This window comes from Odontesthes bonariensis, chromosome 9 (genome assembly GCF_027942865.1).
Source record: "Odontesthes bonariensis isolate fOdoBon6 chromosome 9, fOdoBon6.hap1, whole genome shotgun sequence".
In the NCBI taxonomy this organism is placed as follows: domain Eukaryota; kingdom Metazoa; phylum Chordata; class Actinopteri; order Atheriniformes; family Atherinopsidae; genus Odontesthes; species Odontesthes bonariensis.
In genome coordinates, this window is record NC_134514.1 from 32,129,217 (window position 1) to 32,149,639 (window position 20,423).

General features: G+C 42.0%; 2 protein-coding genes across 2 annotated transcripts; one reads left to right on the forward strand and one right to left on the reverse strand.

Annotated features, from left to right (window-relative positions):
* Nucleotides 1-10,709: 10,709 nt before the first annotated feature.
* On the forward strand, nt 10,710-12,380 carry LOC142388932 (tripartite motif-containing protein 16-like). Its single transcript, XM_075474500.1, has one exon. It carries the CDS (start codon nt 10,710-10,712, stop codon nt 12,378-12,380), a length of 1,671 nt encoding a protein of 556 aa, XP_075330615.1.
* A 4,204-nt stretch (nt 12,381-16,584) lies between these two features.
* LOC142388933 (E3 ubiquitin/ISG15 ligase TRIM25-like) lies at nt 16,585-17,595 on the reverse strand. Its single transcript, XM_075474501.1, has one exon. The coding sequence runs from the start codon at nt 17,593-17,595 to the stop codon at nt 16,711-16,713; it is 885 nt and encodes a 294-aa protein (XP_075330616.1). The 3' UTR covers nt 16,585-16,710.
* Nucleotides 17,596-20,423: the final 2,828 nt, after the last annotated feature.

Sequence of the window (20,423 nt, forward strand, 5' to 3'; positions counted from 1 at the left end):
CACAATGACACAAGGACTTGACATTCTGATGGCACTGACATGTTCATTGACATGGATATTTAGTTTTGAGAGATGAACTAAGGATTTTGAGCAAGAGAGTGGCTTTTGCAGGTCATCCATGGTGTTTTGCTATTTGTCCAAATAGTTTTGAGAAATGGCGTACTGTTTTGCAAATGGCGAGGATGATTCGAGAATTGTACCAAAGCGACTGAGAAAAACTGTAAGAGCACTAATAACACAGGCAGGTTATAAAAATTACAAATCTCCATTGCAGTGGACAGTTGAAGCAGAAAAAGCGTTTGTGGATGTGAAATTGGCCCTGTCTGCAGCCTGTGCTTTACATGCTCCAAACTACTCAGAACCATTTCACCTTGATGTTGATGAAAAGGACAGGTTTATTAATGCTGTACTGTTTGAAAAGGGGGAGAGTGCCACGGCAGACAGGAAGGTGTTAATGTATTACAGCTCTAAATTGGATAATGTGGAAATAGGCCACCCTACATGTGTCAGACATGTGGTGGCTATAGGAAAAGCAGTGCAGAAAACATCCCATATCACAATGTGCAATCACACTGTGGTCGCACTACACATGGAGTAAAAGCATTCCTTGACTCCAACTCATTCACATTGTCACCACACAGAGTCCACGGTTTGCAACAGCTACTTGACAAACCTCATATCCATTTTTCAAACACGGGAGCAAATATGGCCTCACAGATGGACATTGCACAAAATCATGACTGTGTAGCAGAGACTAACAGAGAAATGCAGCTGCACTCTACACTGCACAGCGAGCCCGTCCAAAACTCTGAAATGACTTTATATTGTGATGGGCATAGGCACCAGGCGGCACATTAATAGCATCATATGCTGTTGTGGAAGACGCATCTGATGGATTGCGGACACGAAAAGCACAGATAATTCCACAGCCAGCATCAGCTCAAATGGCAGAACTGGTTGCAATCATAGAGACATGCCGATTGGCAAAAGACAAAACGGTGACAATTTATACAGACTCAGCTTACGCAGTTAAAGCTGTATATGTAGATATGTGTCACTGGAGAAGAAAGGGGTTTGTGACCTCAGCAGGCACCCCTGTAAAACACCTGAAACAATTGCTTGACTTATACCATGCTTTACTTGAACCAAAACAAGTTGCTATAGTCAAGTGCAGAGGACATCAAAAAGGGGAGGGTAAAATAACAAGGGGCAACCATGGGGCAGATATGGCAGCAAAAGCAATAGCAGGGTAGACTGCATTTAACCAAATGTTTCACAATACATTAGGATAAATCGCAACAACTAAGTGTACAAAACATCAGAGAGCTCCAGGGAGCAGCTGCTCCCTCTGAAAGACAAGCATGGAAAGAAAAGGGAGCCACAAAAGATTCCACAGGACTTTGGAGGAATCATGAAGGCAAAATCGTAGCTCCGGCTGGACTACTGAACTTGCTATGTCAAGAAGCACACAGTAGAGGTCACTGTGCTAGCTCAAAAGTGACAGCGCTCATTTCACAACATTGGTGGCATCCCCACCTCAAGGACACAACGAAATACTTTGTGCAATCATGTGAAATTTACAATCACTGTAATCCAAAGGTTTCTCTCAAAGCAGGACTGGGTACTTTCCTAGTTCCTGATGCCCCACGGAAACAAATAGTAATTGATTTTACTGACATGGGAGCAGCCAAAAGGACTGAAGGTAAAATATATCTTCTCGTGTGTGTAGATCCCTTCTCTAGATGGGTTGAAGCCACACCGACCAAAACTGAACAAGGCAAAGAAGTCATTAAATGGCTTACAAGAGAAATAATTCCAAGATTTGGTGTAACAGAAGTGATAAGATCTGATAATGGCACCCACTTCTCTAATGAAGAATTAAGAGAAGTGTAAAAATTGTTTGGAATTAGACATATGTTTGGTGCAGTCTATCACCCAGCTTCACAGGGACTCGTTGAAAGAGCGAATAGAACAATTAAGGAGGGCTTAGCAAAAGTCTGTGCGGACACACAGTTAACCTGGCTTGATGCTCTCCCTATTGTGCTATTTAACATGAGATCTACTCCAAATGTCACCATGAATGTGAGCCCACATGAGGTTTTGACAGGCAGGAAGATGCCCTGTCCATTTACAACTGCACCAACAGATTCACCTCCTGTTTTATTACAGCATGAAAACTTGCGTGAATATGTAAAACAACTGAACAACATGGTGATGAGTATATCTCAACAGGTTACAGAAATACTCACGAAGGAACAGGACCGAGACACTTCACCAGATGAAGTTGGAAACTGGGTCCTAAGGAGGGTCAACAAACTTAACTGGTCCTCTCCACGGTGGTCTGGACCATACAAAGTAGCAGAAACCACATCACATTGTGTAAAGGTATGGTTGACAGAAGACAAACTGAGTAATTGGATTCACAAGACGCACTGTACTTTTGCTCAAGACCCTACCGACAGAACACTGACCGAGGTTCGTACTGACCTAAGAACCTCATTAACGGACAAAGACTAAAGAAAGTGACTGAGACATTACCAAACACACCACTGACAATGAAACCAGTAAGAAAAGCACCACTTTGGGGACTAGATGGTCATGCCTTAGTAACGGTTGCAATAACTCTGCTCGGTTCCATATGTCTCTTATGGTGTGCAAGTAATCTTAACACATCCTCTCACCTCGCTACTCCACACCATGTGGCTAGAAGGTCTCCTGACAACAGGAACAGCATATTTCAATTGCGGTTTAGTGAGAAACAAGATGGTCTCGTACAATTCGATATGTGCTCAATCATAAAATGTGGATCTAACGATGAATGGTTTAAAGGATCAGAGAAGTACATATGTGTGGTCCCAGACGACACTGGACATGATAATGGTAAATGGTACCCCTCCAGGTGTTCCTCCTGGAGTTATGTTAAAGCTAACACCGGCCCAAATGACTGGGGATATTATCCTACTAAAGCAATCACAGGACCAAACCCACTGAAAACACGATTACACTTATTTAAAGGTACATCTGGACATTCTTGTGAGAAGGGATCTTGTAATCCATTAATACTTAAATTAAAGAACCCCCAAAAATCAGACTCTGGAATGTATGTTTTAGGGGCATATGTAAGTGGATCTGAGCCTTTAGGATACTTTCGGATAAATGTGACTACACAATCCCAACTAATAGACAATAATACCGTAGCAGCAAGCCCAGAAATAGACATAGGTTTGTACCAGGGAAATTTCTGGCTAGACTGGGTAAAAAGTGCAGCCAAATTAGCTATGAAACAAGATTGTATTGTGTGTTCTCCCCCCAGTCCAGCTCTGCTAACGGTACCATCACTCTTCTCTCGGAATGAAACTTTTTGCATGCTGCAGTTGCATATGACTCCTGATGTAGCCTGCAAACATCTGGAGACCCCACATCCATGAGCTCCAACCTGGGCGGTCCCACCGATTTTCACACCTGTAAAAACGAACCACACCTGTCTGACTAGGTTTAGTACCTATGGATACAGAGTAGGTCACATCCCAAAGGACTGGTGTGCCATTACGATTAGTGTTACAACATGGATTAATGCTACCGAACTTAAACAGGCCCGCGCAGATGTGTACTGGTATTGTGGTAAGACTCGGTTGAGAAATACACTCCCTCCCAGCTGGTCAGGAATATGTACTATAATATCATTCGTGACACCAATAACCATCATCAAAGTAACAGCATCTGAAGTCACCTCATGGCTGTCCACTCGTGATACCCGCAGCGTAAGTAGACGCAAGAGAGAGACATTTAACATATATCAAAATTCTCCAACTTACATAGATGCTATTGGGGTCCCCAGAGGAGTACCCGATGAATATAAACTTGTAAATCAAATTGCAGCAGGATTCGAATCATCCCTATTTTGGTGGGTTACAATTAACAAGAATGTGGACAGGATTAATTACATTCACTTTAATGTTCAAAGGCTCAATAACATGACCAGAGATGCTATAGCAGGTCTACATGAACAGTTAGCTGCTACGTCACTGATGACCTATCAAAATAGAATGGCCCTTGATTTCCTTCTAGCTGAAAAAGGAGGTGTTTGCGCTATGTTCTACCATGAGTGCTGTGTTTTTATTCCGAACAACACAGCTCCAGATGGCTCCATAACTCGAGCCCTTGTTGGCCTCCAAACTATGTCTGCAGAGCTGGCAAGACACTCAGGTCAAGAAAACCCACTATCCAACTGGTTGGACAAAACATTCGGTAAATGGAAAACAATGATAACGTATGTATTCATCGCACTACTGGCATCGGTGACTATGTTTACCTTGTGTGGTTGTTGCTGCATACCGTGTATTCGACAGCTCTGTGTAAAATGCATCACTACGGTTATTGATAATAAGTTACCGGCACTGCCCTCGTATCAATTGATTCAGCAAACAGGTGAGACAATTGCTCTGGACGACTTCCCTGACCTGGAAGAGGAAGACATGGAATCAGATTCAGAATATGAAGACCACTGTTTGTATACGTAGACCCCAATGAAAACATGAGGTTTGCTTGAGCAAACCCAGAAATGCGATATATGTTTGTCATCTGTTGTCATTTGTTGTCCTAACCTGTGGTGTCTGGTGTTGAGTGTTGTTTGTGTGTTGTCATAATCCCAAAACTGTCTGATGATTTTTCCACAGCAGAATAAGTGGATAATACAGAAGTTCTCATGAATGCTGGACAGCAACTTGGTGAGAATTCTCGTATTGTCCTAAAAACAAGGATTATACCAACTGTGTTGATGTTGTCTCCGTGTTGATGTGTTCCCTAAATGATTTGAAGTTTTTTCACAGTAAAATAAGGTGATGGTACTGGATTTCTCATTAAGGCTGCACAGCAGCTTGATGACTATTCTGGTTCCAAAAAGCAAGGGTTATACCAACTCGCCAGTTGTTTTGTTTTGGTTTATGTTTATTTTATGATTTCTTTGATTTGATTTTCTTTTGTTTATTTTGGTTTTGTTTTGGTTTGGGGTCCATATGAAAAAATAAATAAATGATGAATTGGGCATTAGGATTGAACCTTTCAAAGAGACATGCCCTAAGTATAAAAATACAGTGCAAATGACATTTTGCACTACTGCGCTGCGAGATTTGCTAATATTATTCCACAGATTCAGAACCACTACAGAACGTACGGCCGAAGGACTGATAAGCTTGAGTTCTGGGAGGTCTTGCCCATCATGCCAAGATGATGGTGGAGAACTACACAACAAAATTATCCCAAAAGAAAATTAGTTAGGGAGGGGATGCTGAAGATCCCTCAGGGAAGCGATGTACTGGTGACCTCTCCTTCCAAGATTAGTTCCGGATCAGAAAAGACGTTCAGCCAAGAGGAGAACCAAGCATCGAGGAGTGACAGGATTGGACCACAAGAGACCACACGACTCGTCATGTGGTCATCTAAGAAAGATATATCATTTAAAAGAAAAGTTAATCATAGTTGCTCAAGAAGCTAATATACTCATATAATCGAGCCTTGGTTAAATTTATATTTGTTGTGTTTAATTTTTAAAGTGTTTAGCTAATTCCTCTTAACACATTGGCCCTCATTTATCAAACTTGCGTAAGACGAAAAACGTGCGTAGGTCGTGTGTACGTTCTTTTCTGCGCAAAGGTTGGCATTTATCAAATCCATCGTGAGCGCAGGAAAGATGAAATCGCCACGACAGGTCTGAGGCCGTGTACGCACTTTTCCATTTTGACTTGCGGTGACTGCAATAGCATACATAAACAGCAGCATCATGAGTCGCAACAAATCCCTAGGTTAAAATTACAGACTTATCACTTCAAAGAAGGCCCATGTTTTATTTGACTTCAACATAAATATAAACATAAACGCAAATTAAATAAATAAAAAAATTAAACAAGTACAACTCCGTAATTGGAAGAGTGATGGCTCATTATTCAACCGCCTATTTAAAAGGTGATTCTAGCGGCGCGGTAATGGCGAAACGATGGCAGATCTGGCTTTGTTAGAGGACCTGAACGCGCGCATCAGGCGCGAGAGAGTGTTCCGGGACCGGCAGGATTTCTTTCGGGAAAATGATGAGTGGCTTATGAGCCGTACAGGAGAGGCGCTTTAACACTGCGCATAGTACGCTTGCCACTGTGGAGAGGTGTACAGGGCTCCTAAAGGGCAGGTGAATCTGTCTCTCGGCTGCGGGGGGAACCCTTCTATATACGCCCGAAAAGGTATGCAATACTATTATTGCATGCGGAGTGCCATTTCCAGATGTACATCCAGAGGACCCCGTACCCAGAGATCCCTACCACCAGCCTGCACAGCCAAGAGCGCTCAGGAGGAGAGAGGAACTTATTCAGCGATTCTGACTTTTGGTAAGCATTCTGTTATTCAAGGAAAAAAGACGTAGCTCCGATCAGGCCAGCCACCCTCTCCTCCAAGGCACTCAAATCCAAACCTGGATCGGAGCTCCTCCCCCCCCCCCCCCCCCCCCCGTTTGTGACATGCTGCGTCGGAGAGCTGCGACCTTCTTTGGTGGCAAATTTCATATCGGACCACTTCTTCCTGATCTTATTGGAGAAAAAGTACAACATCGTTCAATTTTAGATTTCATTTAATCTGGAGTTTATCACATTTTATTGACCATCACAGTAGGGGAAAATACATAACTCGTCCGGTCTGCGATTTACATCGCCAACGCTGTTGACAGCCGTCCCAGCTGTCAACAGCGTTGACAGCGTTTCGTTGCCGCCTTTCGTCTATCCATGTCGCAAATTCTAGAGGTGCGGCCTTTTGTAGAAGGCGTGGTTAGGATCATTACGATGGATTTCAGCCGCCGGATTTATCAACAGCCGCTCGGTCTTACGATGGGATTGGTGTGGTACGCATGTTCTGTAAATCTCACTTGAGCCTCTGCGTACGACGAGTTCTCCGCTCATATCAACGATGCTTTCTACGACGGCTTGATAAATGAGGGCCATTGACTCCCAAGTCACTTAAAACTACGTTTTTACTGCCCATGCGTTGGCTCCCAAATGGTAAAAATACGTTTTTACGGTTTTTTTATGGATTCTGAATCTATACATTCTAATGCACATTCTGTGTGATTTTTGTAATTATGTGATGAACAGAACTGACATAGATGGCAGTCAAAAACTGGTGTCATCATCTGGACATTTTGATCATTACGGCTTTGCGTCAACTCAAGAACAATTTTGATAACGCTGCATTGATTGTTGTGCATTTCCGCATTTTGTCCAATCGCACGTGTCGGTTTCCAGAGGGTGGCGGTAAAGTAACATAAACAAACAACAAGAAGGAGAAGAAGACACGCGACAAGTCAGGAGGCGGTCTTATGAACAGGTTAGCTTAGCTTAGCTTTGCAACATGCTGCGATCACGCTTGGAGGGAAAGGGAAGCTCAGTTTGTTGTTGATTTTGGTGGATACCCGCCTTGGTTTAGCTAAGGATAGCTCGCTAATGGCGGCACCTAGAGACACGCAGTTTTGACCCACAAAGAGTTTAAAGTCTCAGCTTTCAAACGAGCCATAACATGTTTCAGTGGCCCTATCACATAATATGCTGTGACTGTACAAAAAACGTCAAAAAATGGTTTAGAACGCTGGGATTCTTCGACATAATTCCGTAAACACCGCCGGTATTCAATGTGTTAAAGGGTGATAATGAATCATTTTTAGGATGTCAATTACCAGTGGGGTGACTCGGCTGTTTGGAGCGGGACCTTAGACTTTGAACGGTAATAAGTTGGTCGGTCGCCAAGTGGAACTGGGGCCATAGGAGAATTTTTCCCAGTTCAGCCATCGGGTTTTCGCTCCTATTCGCTGCAAACGGTGGACGAGCCTGCTGGTAATGTTAATATCCTTATGCAATGTTTGAGTGTCATTAGTTTAGAAATAATGTGATAATTTTTAATTAATCAATGGTGTGTGTTGTTATGGTACTTATTGGGGAGCAAGGCCTTGCGAACCACATAGAGTTTTAGGCCATTATGAACAAAGATTCCACACAGAGGATGGGTTCGGGGCCACATACACACAATACATATAGCAAAATATTATTTTCTACATATAATCTATTAAGAAATGTGCTCATTTGCGGAGTTATTATCAGTTGAGTGGGGAAGGTTTTAAACTTACTAGAAAAGAGTCTCTATTTCTAGAATCTTGATCAATACTCCTGATATAGAAGGTTTTTGCTAAAGCATCAGAATTGTTTTCTAAATGTGCTCATTTGCAGAGTTATAATCAGTAATTTATGAAGGTCTTAACCCTCTCGGAAAGAGTTTCTGTTCCGAGTAAAATGATGGAATAGTCCTGATTTGAAAGTGTAGCTAAAGCATTAGAATTATTTTTACTATATCCACATGCCTGTGCAATGAAGACTTGCTTGCTGCTGTAATTGCAAAGAAGAACAGCTTACACATACGCTTACATAATAATACATGAAGTCACTTCAAAATGGAGATGGCAGAAATCTCCTATCTGATTGTGGTACATCTCAAAACGTAAGTGGCTCTTGCAGTTTGGGGGGTACTGCTAAAAACTTGCTACTGCTAATACAGATGTGACACAATACAGAAGATTACATTCCTACCTCAGTTATTTGACTGAATTAGTTGAAATGATAAAATCACTTCAAAACAGGAGAGCCAGAAGGGACGGCAGAAGCCACTGGTGTAAGTTTTATTCTGCTCCTATGTACGGTATTTTTTTTATTGCCAGTTTTAAAAACAGCCTTCACATTGATTTGATAAGGAGATGAGGTGACCTGGTTATAATGGCCTTCATTGGCAGCCCAAGTGGTCGTTCTCTCTGCTCAGAGGTCATTTGAGAGAAAACTTTGAGCAAAGCACAATGACGGTGATATTGGGTGAAAGAGGACAGAAATACCTACATTTTGAAGTATAATTTGTCTAGGTGCAGCAGACATTTTGGATATGAGAGAAGTTTGTTTGAGTTATTTTGGTATTAATTTCGAGCTTGTCAAAATAGTGTGAGCCCCCAGGACAGCAGAGTGAGAGGAGTCCTGATTTTTCCTAAAACTTAAACTGCTATTGTGTCAAAGCTATATAATATATCAACAAACACCTTAATTCAGGTAAAGTTGAGTCTTACCTGGCCTGTTTAAACTTTGAATGATATCTCTATGATGAATTATGGCTGAGTTATGAGGCCTCCAAATAAGGCTACTTTTATCCCATTACATATGAATTTTAATGCATTTCCAATGGGCCAAAATTCATAGTATTTCCCAATTTTCCTTGAATCTCTTTGAGTAATGAGAGAGAAAAGTCATAGCACACTAGTCCCTATCGGTAGACACATGGGGATATACTTTTTATCCCGGTTGGACCAACCATGCGGGACTAGTTCCATGCCGAAATTCGTGAAAGAAATGGGGCAATAATATGTATGCACAATAAAAAATGTGTGCCTTGATGCCTTTGGCATTGGCACCCTTAATAATTGTATTTATTTTCACTGAGGCTTGTGTAAACCACTGACTGTATATAGTTTAAACTGTGTTTTCATTACTGAGCTGATATCATTAATCTGATGACACTCCTTATCTGTCACTGTTGAGAATGAGATTAAAATCTTGGTTTTTTTAATGTTACTCGTGAGGATATAGATTCATTGTTGTGATGACAGAGTTTGTCCAAGTTTGGGCTTGAGTTAATGTCTGAAATCATGGGGGATGGATGGTAACATTTCCGTCCTTTTGTCTTTCAAATCAGCTTAACTTATTCAGGTCTTTGGCTGCATGGATGTGATTATCATGCAGGAGTCTATAGGTCAGTTTGTGATCTGTCTTTTGTAAAAAATTGGCTTTGTTCTTAGACATTATAAATTAAATAAGTCTCAGTACTTTTCCAGGAGACATGACCTTAACTGAGACTGACCCAGACAGAACAGGGAACCCTGAGAACCAGGTGCGAAAAGCACACACACATTATTTGGGTTACTCAGAGACATTATTTGGCTTATGACGAAGAACCTACTCATATCCAATCACATTTGATCAATAAGGGATCCAATGTGTGAAACAATGAGACATATAAATACAAAATGTAACCGGAAATGAGGGGCTCTGTCTGACGGATTCCTGCGAGAGTTCTGTCATACCGAGACCAGCGCTGAAATACTTCACTTGTTGCTATCAATAAATACTTCATTTTCACTTGAATTACTCCGGTCCATTCTTGAGCTTCCAATTAAAGAACCGAATCTAACACTTTGATTATATAAATATAAATGATAACCATTAAAATAATCAAAAACATTTACATTTCCTGTACAGCTGCCTGCTAAACTTATCTAACAATGTTGGTCTGATAGATGCAGAGAAAACAGATTTTCTTCATGTTCAACTTTCAGTGGAAGGGAAATTCATTTATCTTTCCCTTCAACAGAAAACAAATAAGAACAATTCAACAAACCGTTGAACAATCCTGATTTAACTGTAGGATTGAGGTGCACTGTCCCTTTCAGTGAAGGAAACTTCCTTGTTCCCTCCCCAAACTGATCTGAAGGTGGGAGGATGTGTGAAACCATTGTGTGACAGAGGAGGAGCTCTTAAGTGAAGATCAGCAGATCAGCTGCAATAAAAGGAGGTGGAATTTGTTTTGTATCACAGCACAGACAGTGTTTCTGGTCTGAGAGTCACACACTGCTCTGCCAAATGGAGGAAATGGCAAAGAAAAGGGTTAAACTGGACCTGGAAAGCTTCTCTTATTCGATCTGTCTGGATGTGCTGAAGGAGCCGGTGACTATTCCCTGTGGACACAGCTACTGCATGAAATGTATTAAAGGCTACTGGAATGGAAAGAATAAGAAGGGAATTCACAGCTGCCCTCAATGCATGAAAACTTTCACTCAAATGCCTGTCCTGGAGAAGAGCACCATGTTAGCTGATTTAGTGGAGAAGCTGAAGAAGACTGGACTCCAAGCTTCTCCTGCTGATCACTGCTATGCTGGACCTGAAGATGTGGCCTGTGATTTCTGCTCTGGAAGAAAACTGAAAGCCATCAAGTCCTGTTTTTTCTGTCTGGCCTCTTACTGTAAGAAACACCTTCAGCCTCATTATGATGTGGCTCCATTCAAGAAACACAAGCTGGTGGAGCCCTCCAAGAACCTCCAGGAGAACATCTGCTCTGATCACGATGAGGTGATGAAGATGTTCTGCCGTACTGATCAGAAGTCCATCTGTTATCTCTGCCCTGTGGAGGAACATAAAGGCCACGACACAGTGTCAGCTGCAGTAGAAAGGACTGAGAGGCAGAGAGAGCTGGAGGGGAGTCGACAACAGATCCAGCAGAGAATCCAGGACAGAGAGAAAGATGTGAAGCTGCTTCAGCAGCAGGTGGAGGCCATCCATCAGTCTGCTGATAAAACAGAGGAGGACAGTGAGAAGATCTTCACTGAGCTGATCCGTCTCCTCCAGAAAAGAAGCTCTGATGTGAAGCAGCAGATCAGATCCCAGCAGGAAGCTGAAGTGAGTCGAGTCAAAGAGTTTCAGAAGAAGCTGGAGCAGGAGATCACTGAGCTGAAGAGGAAAGATGCTGAGCTGAAGCAGCTCTCACACACAGAGGATCACAGCCAGTTTCTGCTCAACTACCCCTCAGTGTCAGCACTCAGTGAGTCTATATACTCATCCAGCATCAATATCCGTCCTCTGAGGTATTTTGAGGATGTGACAGCAGCTGTGTCAGAGCTCAGAGATAAACTACAGGACATCCTGAGAGAGGAATGGACCAACATCTCACTGAGAGTCCCTGAAGTGGATGTTTTACTGTCACAACCAGAACCAAAGAACAGAGCTGACTTCTTGAAATATTCATGTGAACTCACACTGGATCCAAACACAGCAAACACATGTCTGTTACTGTCAGAGGGGAACAGAAAAGTGACATTAATGAAACAATCTCAGTCTTATTCTAGTCATCCAGACAGATTTACTGAATATTTTCAGGTCCTGAGTAGAGAGAGTCTGACTGGACGTTGTTACTGGGAGATGGAGATGAGAGGGGGAGGAGGAGTTTTTGTAGCAGTCGCATACAAGAACATCAGCAGAGCAGGGGACGAATGTGGATTTGGTCGTAATGACAAATCTTGGGCATTAGATTGTTACCAAAACGGTTATACATTTTGGTACAACGATATAAAAACCTCCATCTCATGTCCTCAGTCCTCCAGAGTCGGAGTGTACCTGGATCACAGAGCAGGTATTCTGTCCTTCTACAGCGTCTCTGAAACCATGACTCTCCTCCACAGAGTCCAGACCACATTCACTCAGCCGCTCTATGCTGGGATCAGGATTTTGGGCTCTGGAGCCACAGCTGAGTTGTGTGAAATGAAATAAATGTATTAAGTCAGTTTGTTGCTGACAGCTCGTTGCTGTGATGTCTCTGCGCTGCTGTTCTGTTGTTTATTTGCTGCTTTTTCCTGTGTCTGTGCAGCCATGGAGGATATCACTGCTAATGATGAGTTTGATTCACAGAAATATTTTTCCACATGAAAATCTAAACTTCTCTGAGCTCTAAATATCAGTTGGATCCTTGTGTTGATGTATCTGTATGTTGTTGTTTCTTTTCCACTTCATGGAGCCAAACAGAGAAATCAGCAGACCTTCCTTTATCACACATTCTTTTCAGATCTCATCACTTTGTTAATGTGAAAATAATTCTGTAGTTACACTTTGATTTGTTTCAGAGATCAAATGTTTTTGCTCTTTTTTGAAAACTCTCAGTAATTATCTACTTGGTAACCCAGAAACTGAATGTCCTGATTCTGGATGTTTTTCTGTAAATAATAAATTGTGGATTCATCCTGATCATGAATTGTGTTTCTGTGAAAATGGGAGTGAGGCTGTCACCCCACCAGCATCCCTCATGGTGGCAACACACGGCTGCAACAAGTAACTGCTTTGATTCAGAGATGTTTGTTTAAACCCATCTGTGGCTGGAAGAGTTGCTTTGGTTCAGGACCATATTCTAGTTTCACCTGTTTGCTCACAAACGCTTCAAACGTGTTTCTGAATGTTTTCTGAGATGTTGGAAGAAACTTAGAAAACAAAAAGAACGACGTGAAACCTCAAAGTGATTCAAATCAAACCTAAATGTAACAATATGATATGATTTCGGTCATTACAGGAGATGTAATTTGTACTCAAAGTTAGAAGTGGAAGAAGAATTCTTGGACATAAGTTACAGAATCAGAACCACAGAGATTTGGTTTCAGGGAGAAACTGTAGATTTACTTTTGATTTTACTCAAACTACAAAAATATTCATATGGAAACATACTTGAATATAAAAAATAGAATAAATTAGTTGGAATGACACTTTGAAATACTTGTGAGTTATGAAATGATTAAAGGTGATGTGTGTGATCTTACATCATATTTGTTTATCTGATTCTGAATGTGGTGGAGTAGAAGTATAAAGTAGCAGAAGATAAAAATACTAAAGTAAATGCTCTCACAGGGATACAGAGGAGGTTAAAGCTCCTGCTCTGTTAATTTCGACTGAACTCTGCCTGTGTTCTGGTCACTTTGACTCAGAACATCTTAGTTTATTTTAAATCCGTAATACATAAATATGACCTAAAGTCTCATTTTTAATTATTCATGGCTTATGGGCCTCATTGACCTGAGTTCATACAACTAATTTCAGTAAACCCAAGAACACCCTCAGACAGAGACTGTTTCACCCAAAGGATTAAACACCCAAACACAAACTGGGTGGTGTTGTGTATGCAATGCAGCAAAGACAATGCAGACCTCTTTATAGGAGAGACCAAACAACAGCTCCACAAGCGCATGGCACAACACAGGAGAGCCACCTCTTCAGGTCAAGACTCAGCAGTGCACCTTCATCTCAAGGAGAACGGACACTCTTTTGAGGGCAGTAATGTCCACATTCTAGACAGAGAAGACAGGTAGTTTGAGAGAGGAATCAAAGAAGCCATCGATGTAAAACTGGAAAAAACATCGTTGAACAGAGGAGGTGGTCTCAGGTTTCACCTTCCCAGCACCAACAATGCAGCATTGTCTCTCCTCCCGAGGCAGTTTCACAATCATTCTCACCTTGGACTCTGTGACCAAAACTCACTCAGGTAGACAATTCGGAGGTGATAAAGACTCTAACGACATGCACATTGGTGGGTGTTCAGTGACACATGTGACTGTAACGACCCTCTGTGTATAAGCTGATCCATCTAGTTCAGACTAAAGAAGACTTTCGGATGAGAGGTGAAATGTCTTCAAGATCCAAGAAGAAGTCCAGATGACCTTATTCAATCTCTTGTGAATATTCTTTATCATTTCAGTTTATTTCTGACTTTCGGGTTTTCACACCACATGATGACTGTGTTGAAAATAAGTGCAACAGTGTAAATCACCAAGATATTATGAAAAACTAGAAAATTTCTGAAGAAACTTTGATGGGTGCCAATGGAGCTACTGCCTGCTGAGAGACAGAGGCTGTCATGTTATGGTCATATTGTATTGGGAGCAGACACAACACAGTGGCTGGCATAAACCTGTTATAACAGGTCAGCCATCTTGGCTGTGCCCTCAGAAGGATAATCAGCTGTGTGATCAGTTGCTGTGTAGACAGTTGAGTGGGTAAGAGGAGAGGAGCGCACACAATATGTCTCCAACTGACAGGGAGACCTTGGTGTTCAATACTGATATGTGTGCCTCGAACAAACAGTTGCTGTTCAAAAACTATGACTCATATTATAAAAATGCTTGAACCGTGAGTTGCCAGAAGGGACGGCAGAAGCCACTGGTGTAAGTTTTATTCTGCTCCTATGTACGGTATTTTTTTATTGCCAGTTTTAAAAACAGCCTTCACATTGATTTGATAAGGAGATGAGGTGACCTGGCTATAATGGCCGTCAATGGCAGCCCGAGTGGTCGTTCTCTCCGCTCAGAGGTAATTTGAGAGAAAACCGTGAGGCCAAGCACAATGACAGGTACATTGGGTGAAAGAAGACAAAATACCTACATTGTGAAGTATAATTTTTCTAGGTGCAGCAGACATTTTGGACGTGAGAGAAGTTTATTTAAGTTATTTCAGTATTAATTTCGAGCTTGTCTAGATAGAGTGTGAGACCCCAGGACAGCAGAGTGAGAGGAGTCCTGATTTTTCCTAAAACTTAAACTGCCATTATGTCAAAAATATAAAATATATCAACAAACCATTTAGTTCAGTTAAAGCCGGACCTTTCCTGTCCTGTTTAAACTTTGAATGATGTCTCTATGATGAACTACGGCTAAGTTGTGAGGCCTCAAAATAGGGCTACTTTTGACCCATTATTCTAATGTATTTCCTATGGGACAAAATTCAAAATTCCGGGAATCTGTTTGAGTAATGAGAGAGATAAGTCATAGCACACTAGTTCCTATCGGTGGACTCATGGGGATATGCTTTTTATCCCGGTCGGACCATCTGTGAGGGACTAGTTCCATGCCGAAATTCTTGACGGAAATGGGAGAAAAATAAGTATGCACTAAAGTAATATGTGTCCCTTGATGCCTTTGGCATTGGAACCCATGATAATTGTGTTTATTTTCACTGTCCAAGTTTGGGCTTGAGTTAATGTCTGAAAACATGGAGGATGGATGGTAACATTCCCATCCTTTTGTCTTTCAAATCAGCTCAACTTATTCAGGTCTTTGGCTGCATGGATGTGATTATCATGCAGGAGTCTTTAGGTCGGTTTGTCATCTGTCTGAAGCCTCAGTTGAAAGAAACAGTCGTTAGCAGAGATTCTCAGATTTGTTTCTCAGAGTACAGCTATCTTCTATCACCACCTGGAACCTCCACTTTTTGTCTTCTACACCTTGGTCTTCTACACCTTTGTCTGTCCCCACACAGGTTACATTTCAAACCTCAACCATCTGAGCTGTGAAACATCTTCTGCTTCAGATATTGATCAAAGATAGAAGTTCTGAAAGGATCTCCCACTCCTCCATTATAAATATACTGAAATCCCTGCGGTGGTTTAGAGTTCAGGTTTTTATGGCATCAGATGGACCGTGATGTTGTCAGAGTACAGTCACATTATTCTGCTGTTTATGTTGTTTGTGTTTTCAGTGTGAACAAGAGTGGACAAAACACCAAAGGAACTCCATCTTGAGAAGCAGCTTATTTTATAGACAGTGACAAAGGGACATAGAGGGTTTCTATCAGGCTCAACCTGAAGACGCCAGTCAGTATACAGAGCTCGATAGATAGATGATGATCAAACATGTCTGATGCAGTCTTAAGGAACCTTTAATCAGTAATATCTACATGTGAATTAAGGGCTAATATTTGACTCTTCTTGACAGAAGGTTTTCAGGTTAGGGGTCAGATTCAGTTTTCAGGCAGCTCAACTCCGTAGGTTTTTACTTCTTCTTAAGTCCAACAGCTCTATGAGAGTTCATGTTTCATGTCATGCACTTGAATGCATCAGTCAGAAGATTTATGTGAGCATATCAGCACAAGAAGATCATGATTTATAAATTTCAAACTCTGCAGAGCAGGGCTGATTATATAAATATAAATGAAAAGCATGAAAATAATCAGAAACATTTACATTTCCTGTACAGCTGCCTGCTAAACGTATCTAACAATGTTGGTCTGATAGATGCAGAGAAAACAGATTTTCTTCATGTTCAACTTTCAGTGGAAGGTTAATGAATTAATCTTTCCCTTCAACAGAAAACAAATTAGAACAATTCAACAAACCCTTGAACAATCCTGATTTAACTGCAGGATTGAGGTGAAACCAGCACTGTCCCTGCTCCATGTTGTTTCCATGACTAGAATAAGACTGATGTTGATTCATAAATGTCACTTTTCTGTTCCCCTCTGACAGTAACAGACGTGTGTTTGCTGTGTTTGGATCCAGTGTGATTTCACATGAATATTTCAAGAAGTCAGCTCTGCTCTTTGGTTCTGGTTCTGTCGGTAAAAGATCCACATCAGTGACTGTCAGTGAGATGTTCCTTTCTGCTGCAGCTGACACTGTGTCGTGGCCTTTATGTTCATCCACAGAGCAGAGATAACAGATGGACTTCTGATCAGTACGGCAGAACATCTTCATCACCTCACCGTGATCAGAGCAGATGTTCTCCTGGAGGTTCTTGGAGGGCTCCACCAGCTTGTGTTTCTTGGATATAGGTGAATCATAATGAGGCTGAAGGTGTTTCTCACAGTAAGAGGCCAGACAGAATAAACAGGACTTGATGGCTTTCAGTTTTCTTCCAGAGCAGAAATCACAGGCCACATCTTCAGGTCCAGCATAGCAGTGATCAGCAGGAGCAGCTTGGAGTCCAGTCTTCTTCAGCTGCTCCACTAAATCAGCTAACATGGTGTTTTTCACCAGGACAGGCCTTTGTGTGAAAGTTTCCCTGCACTGAGGGCAGCTGTGAATTCCCTTCTGATCCTCTCGATCCCAGAAACCTTTAATACAGTTGATGCAGTAGCTGTGTCCACAGGGAATAGTCACCGGATCCTTCAGCAGATCAAGACAGATTGAACATGAGAAGGTTTCCCGGTTCAGCTGAACTCCTTTCTGAGCCATTTCTCCTCTCAGCAACAGCGACTGAGTGAGTTTCACTTCCTCAAAGCTGAAACCAGTCTGAGCGCTGATCTACAAATCATGTGTCGGTGTAGAGAACAGAGGCTGTCAGTTCACCACATGTTGGTTACACCCATCATTAAATTGTAGATCTGAAGGGGAGGGAAAAAGGAAATGTGGGCAGAGTTGAGCTGCTGTGTGTGAGAGCAGGAAGTGTGTTGAAGCTGTTCTACACCAGTCTTCATAGTTAAAATGCAGGTTGATTCTTCTTTTAATCTATTTGTAAAGAGATTTAGCTTTAGTTTAACTGTAAATCATTAATTTAAAACTCCAGTTCCTTGTCAGTTTCTTTCTTCATTGAACTTCAGATAAAGTAGATGAGCTTCTCCTGAAATAATGGAAATAGTTGGTGCTCATAAATCAAACAAGTTGCTGGTTTTGATCCTAATTTGCACTCGACATAAATGCAGCAGAGTTTTGAGTCTGAAAACTCAGGATGAACTTTCAGAAAACACTTTGTACCTCTGATTAATATCATCCTTTTACTTTGGTGTTAATCCACCAAGTGGCAATACATTCTTATCATGTACTTGTACATTTTACCTGATGACCATCTTTTTTTTCATGGCCTGCTGGAGGAGCCCAACCAAGAGGCTGGGGGCCACTAAGCTGGGCAAATTGAACTGAAGAATCTGTGGGTTGGGAGCATGCAGACTAGCCTTCTATCCCCTTCGGTGTCCACGCTGTTGAGCGTGTCACATTTATGTTTATCTGTCTCTTCATTTCCGATTTTGTTCCTTTTTGTTTGGTGTCTTTTTCAGCTCCAACATTACAACTTGTTGGATATCCAGGTGCATTTTTTTTCTGTTAAGTACACATTTCAGTAATCAATAAATATCAAATAATTCACAATTGTACATTTACAAATGTGCTTCTACATAAACATTCTTGTTTAGGTTTGAATTACATTTAGTTTTTGTATTTTGAGTGCCTGTAGATTTGCGGAAACAGAAAAATAAAGCTTGTAGATGTATAAAAATCATGTAATGAACAGAACTGGAGCCAAAACCCTGAAATGATCTCAGTAACTGAGGCAATCAACCACTCTTTCATGACTGTGTTTCTTTTAACGTGGCAACTGGTGTACATTTGAGTTCAGTTTAGATAATGTGATAACAGCAAAGAATATATTTCAAAGTCAAGTAAATATTTTCCGACACAACTCCCCCCTTTGACCATGCAATGGAAGTGTCACGGCTAGGTTGCTAGCCGCCTCATAGTTGCTCAGACCAAGAGCAGACACTGGAAACAGGGAGCATAAAGGTTAACAGAGTTTATCGAATGGAGGAGGTGGTTGTAGACTTTTAGGAGTATCCAGGTAAGGCAGTTGTCTGAGGGAGGAGAGAGATAATTAGACAGGGTTCGAATAAGGATTATTCTAGATGTAATGGCTAGGTCTCAGAGGGGAATCCAGGAAAGTGGGGAGGGTGCTGGCTGTGGTGCTGTAGTTCTGAGGCGACAGTGGGGCGAGCAGGCAGCAAAGTGAAGCAGTTAGATGTCAGGAATCCAACTGCGGGTATCAATCCAAGCATGAGAAACCAGAGTATGGAGAGTGGACAATGGGAGCAATACTGCAGGAGACAAAAGGCAAGGTAAGCGCTGGAAATAAACTCACTTCTGAAAATAGGAGTGGGCTGAATTACCACTTGGGATGTGAGACAATCTGGCAAAGACTGGTTGCTCCTGCAGCTCCTGAAAGGGCATCTTGATGAGGGAAGATGAGGAACAGGTGTGACAGCAGGAGCAATCCAGACTCTGCCCCAGGCTTCCAGGAAACCTGCCCAGCCCTCACCTAAGACTCAGAAACCAAAGCAACAGCAACACAGTCAAGCGTGATCTTGACAGTATCCCCCCTCAATGGCTGCCCCGAGGACAGCTGGAAGACTCACTACTCCTGGATCTGTTCAATTCAGTGATGAGGGAAGGATCCAGGATGGACCGACGAGGGACCCAGTAGCGCTCCTCTGGATCATTTCCCTCCCAGTCTACCAAATACTGTAAACTGCGACCCCGACGGCGGACAACCATTATCCGGCGGATGGTGTAAACTAGTTGACCATCCACAATCCGGGCGGGTGGAGGGGGATTGGCCGGAGGGCACAGCGGACTGGAAGATAGAGGTTTAATTAGAGAGACATGAAAAGTGAGATGGATGCGCATCGTTAGCTCGATTCTTTCATTGGAAGCTCAAGAACAAGCCGGAGGAATCTCAAGTTAAATAAAGTGTTTATTGGTTGTCACACGTCAAGCATATCAGCGCTGGGCCCAGTGGAACAGAGCTCCCGCAGGAAATCCGTCAGACTGAGCCTCGATTTCCAGGTATCATTTGTATTTATAGTCTCATAGGTTGGACTCACACTCGACCGAGTATGATTGGACATGAGTAGGTTCAACATGCTTCGTCATATTCTCTGGATCAGCCAAACAATGTATGTGTGTGAATCTTGCAACTGTTTTCCCAGGCTAATTGTTTTGTCTCCCCATTCCTGGATCACTTTAGGTCATCATGGAAAAGTACAGAGACTATTTCATTCATAATGTCTAAGAACAAAGCCAATTTTAACAGCATGGAGGTTGGGAGCTTGAGGCGGACGGTGGAGTCAATATCGAAGGGACAGATACAAAATAAACTTCTCCAAATCTGAGGCCATGCCCTTAGGTAGACAACTTTATATCCCTAGTTCCCCTTTTAAGTGGTCCCCTGCAGGATTTAAACATCTTGGCATATTTGTCACACCTGTCTTTGATCAGATGTTCAAAACAAACTTTGT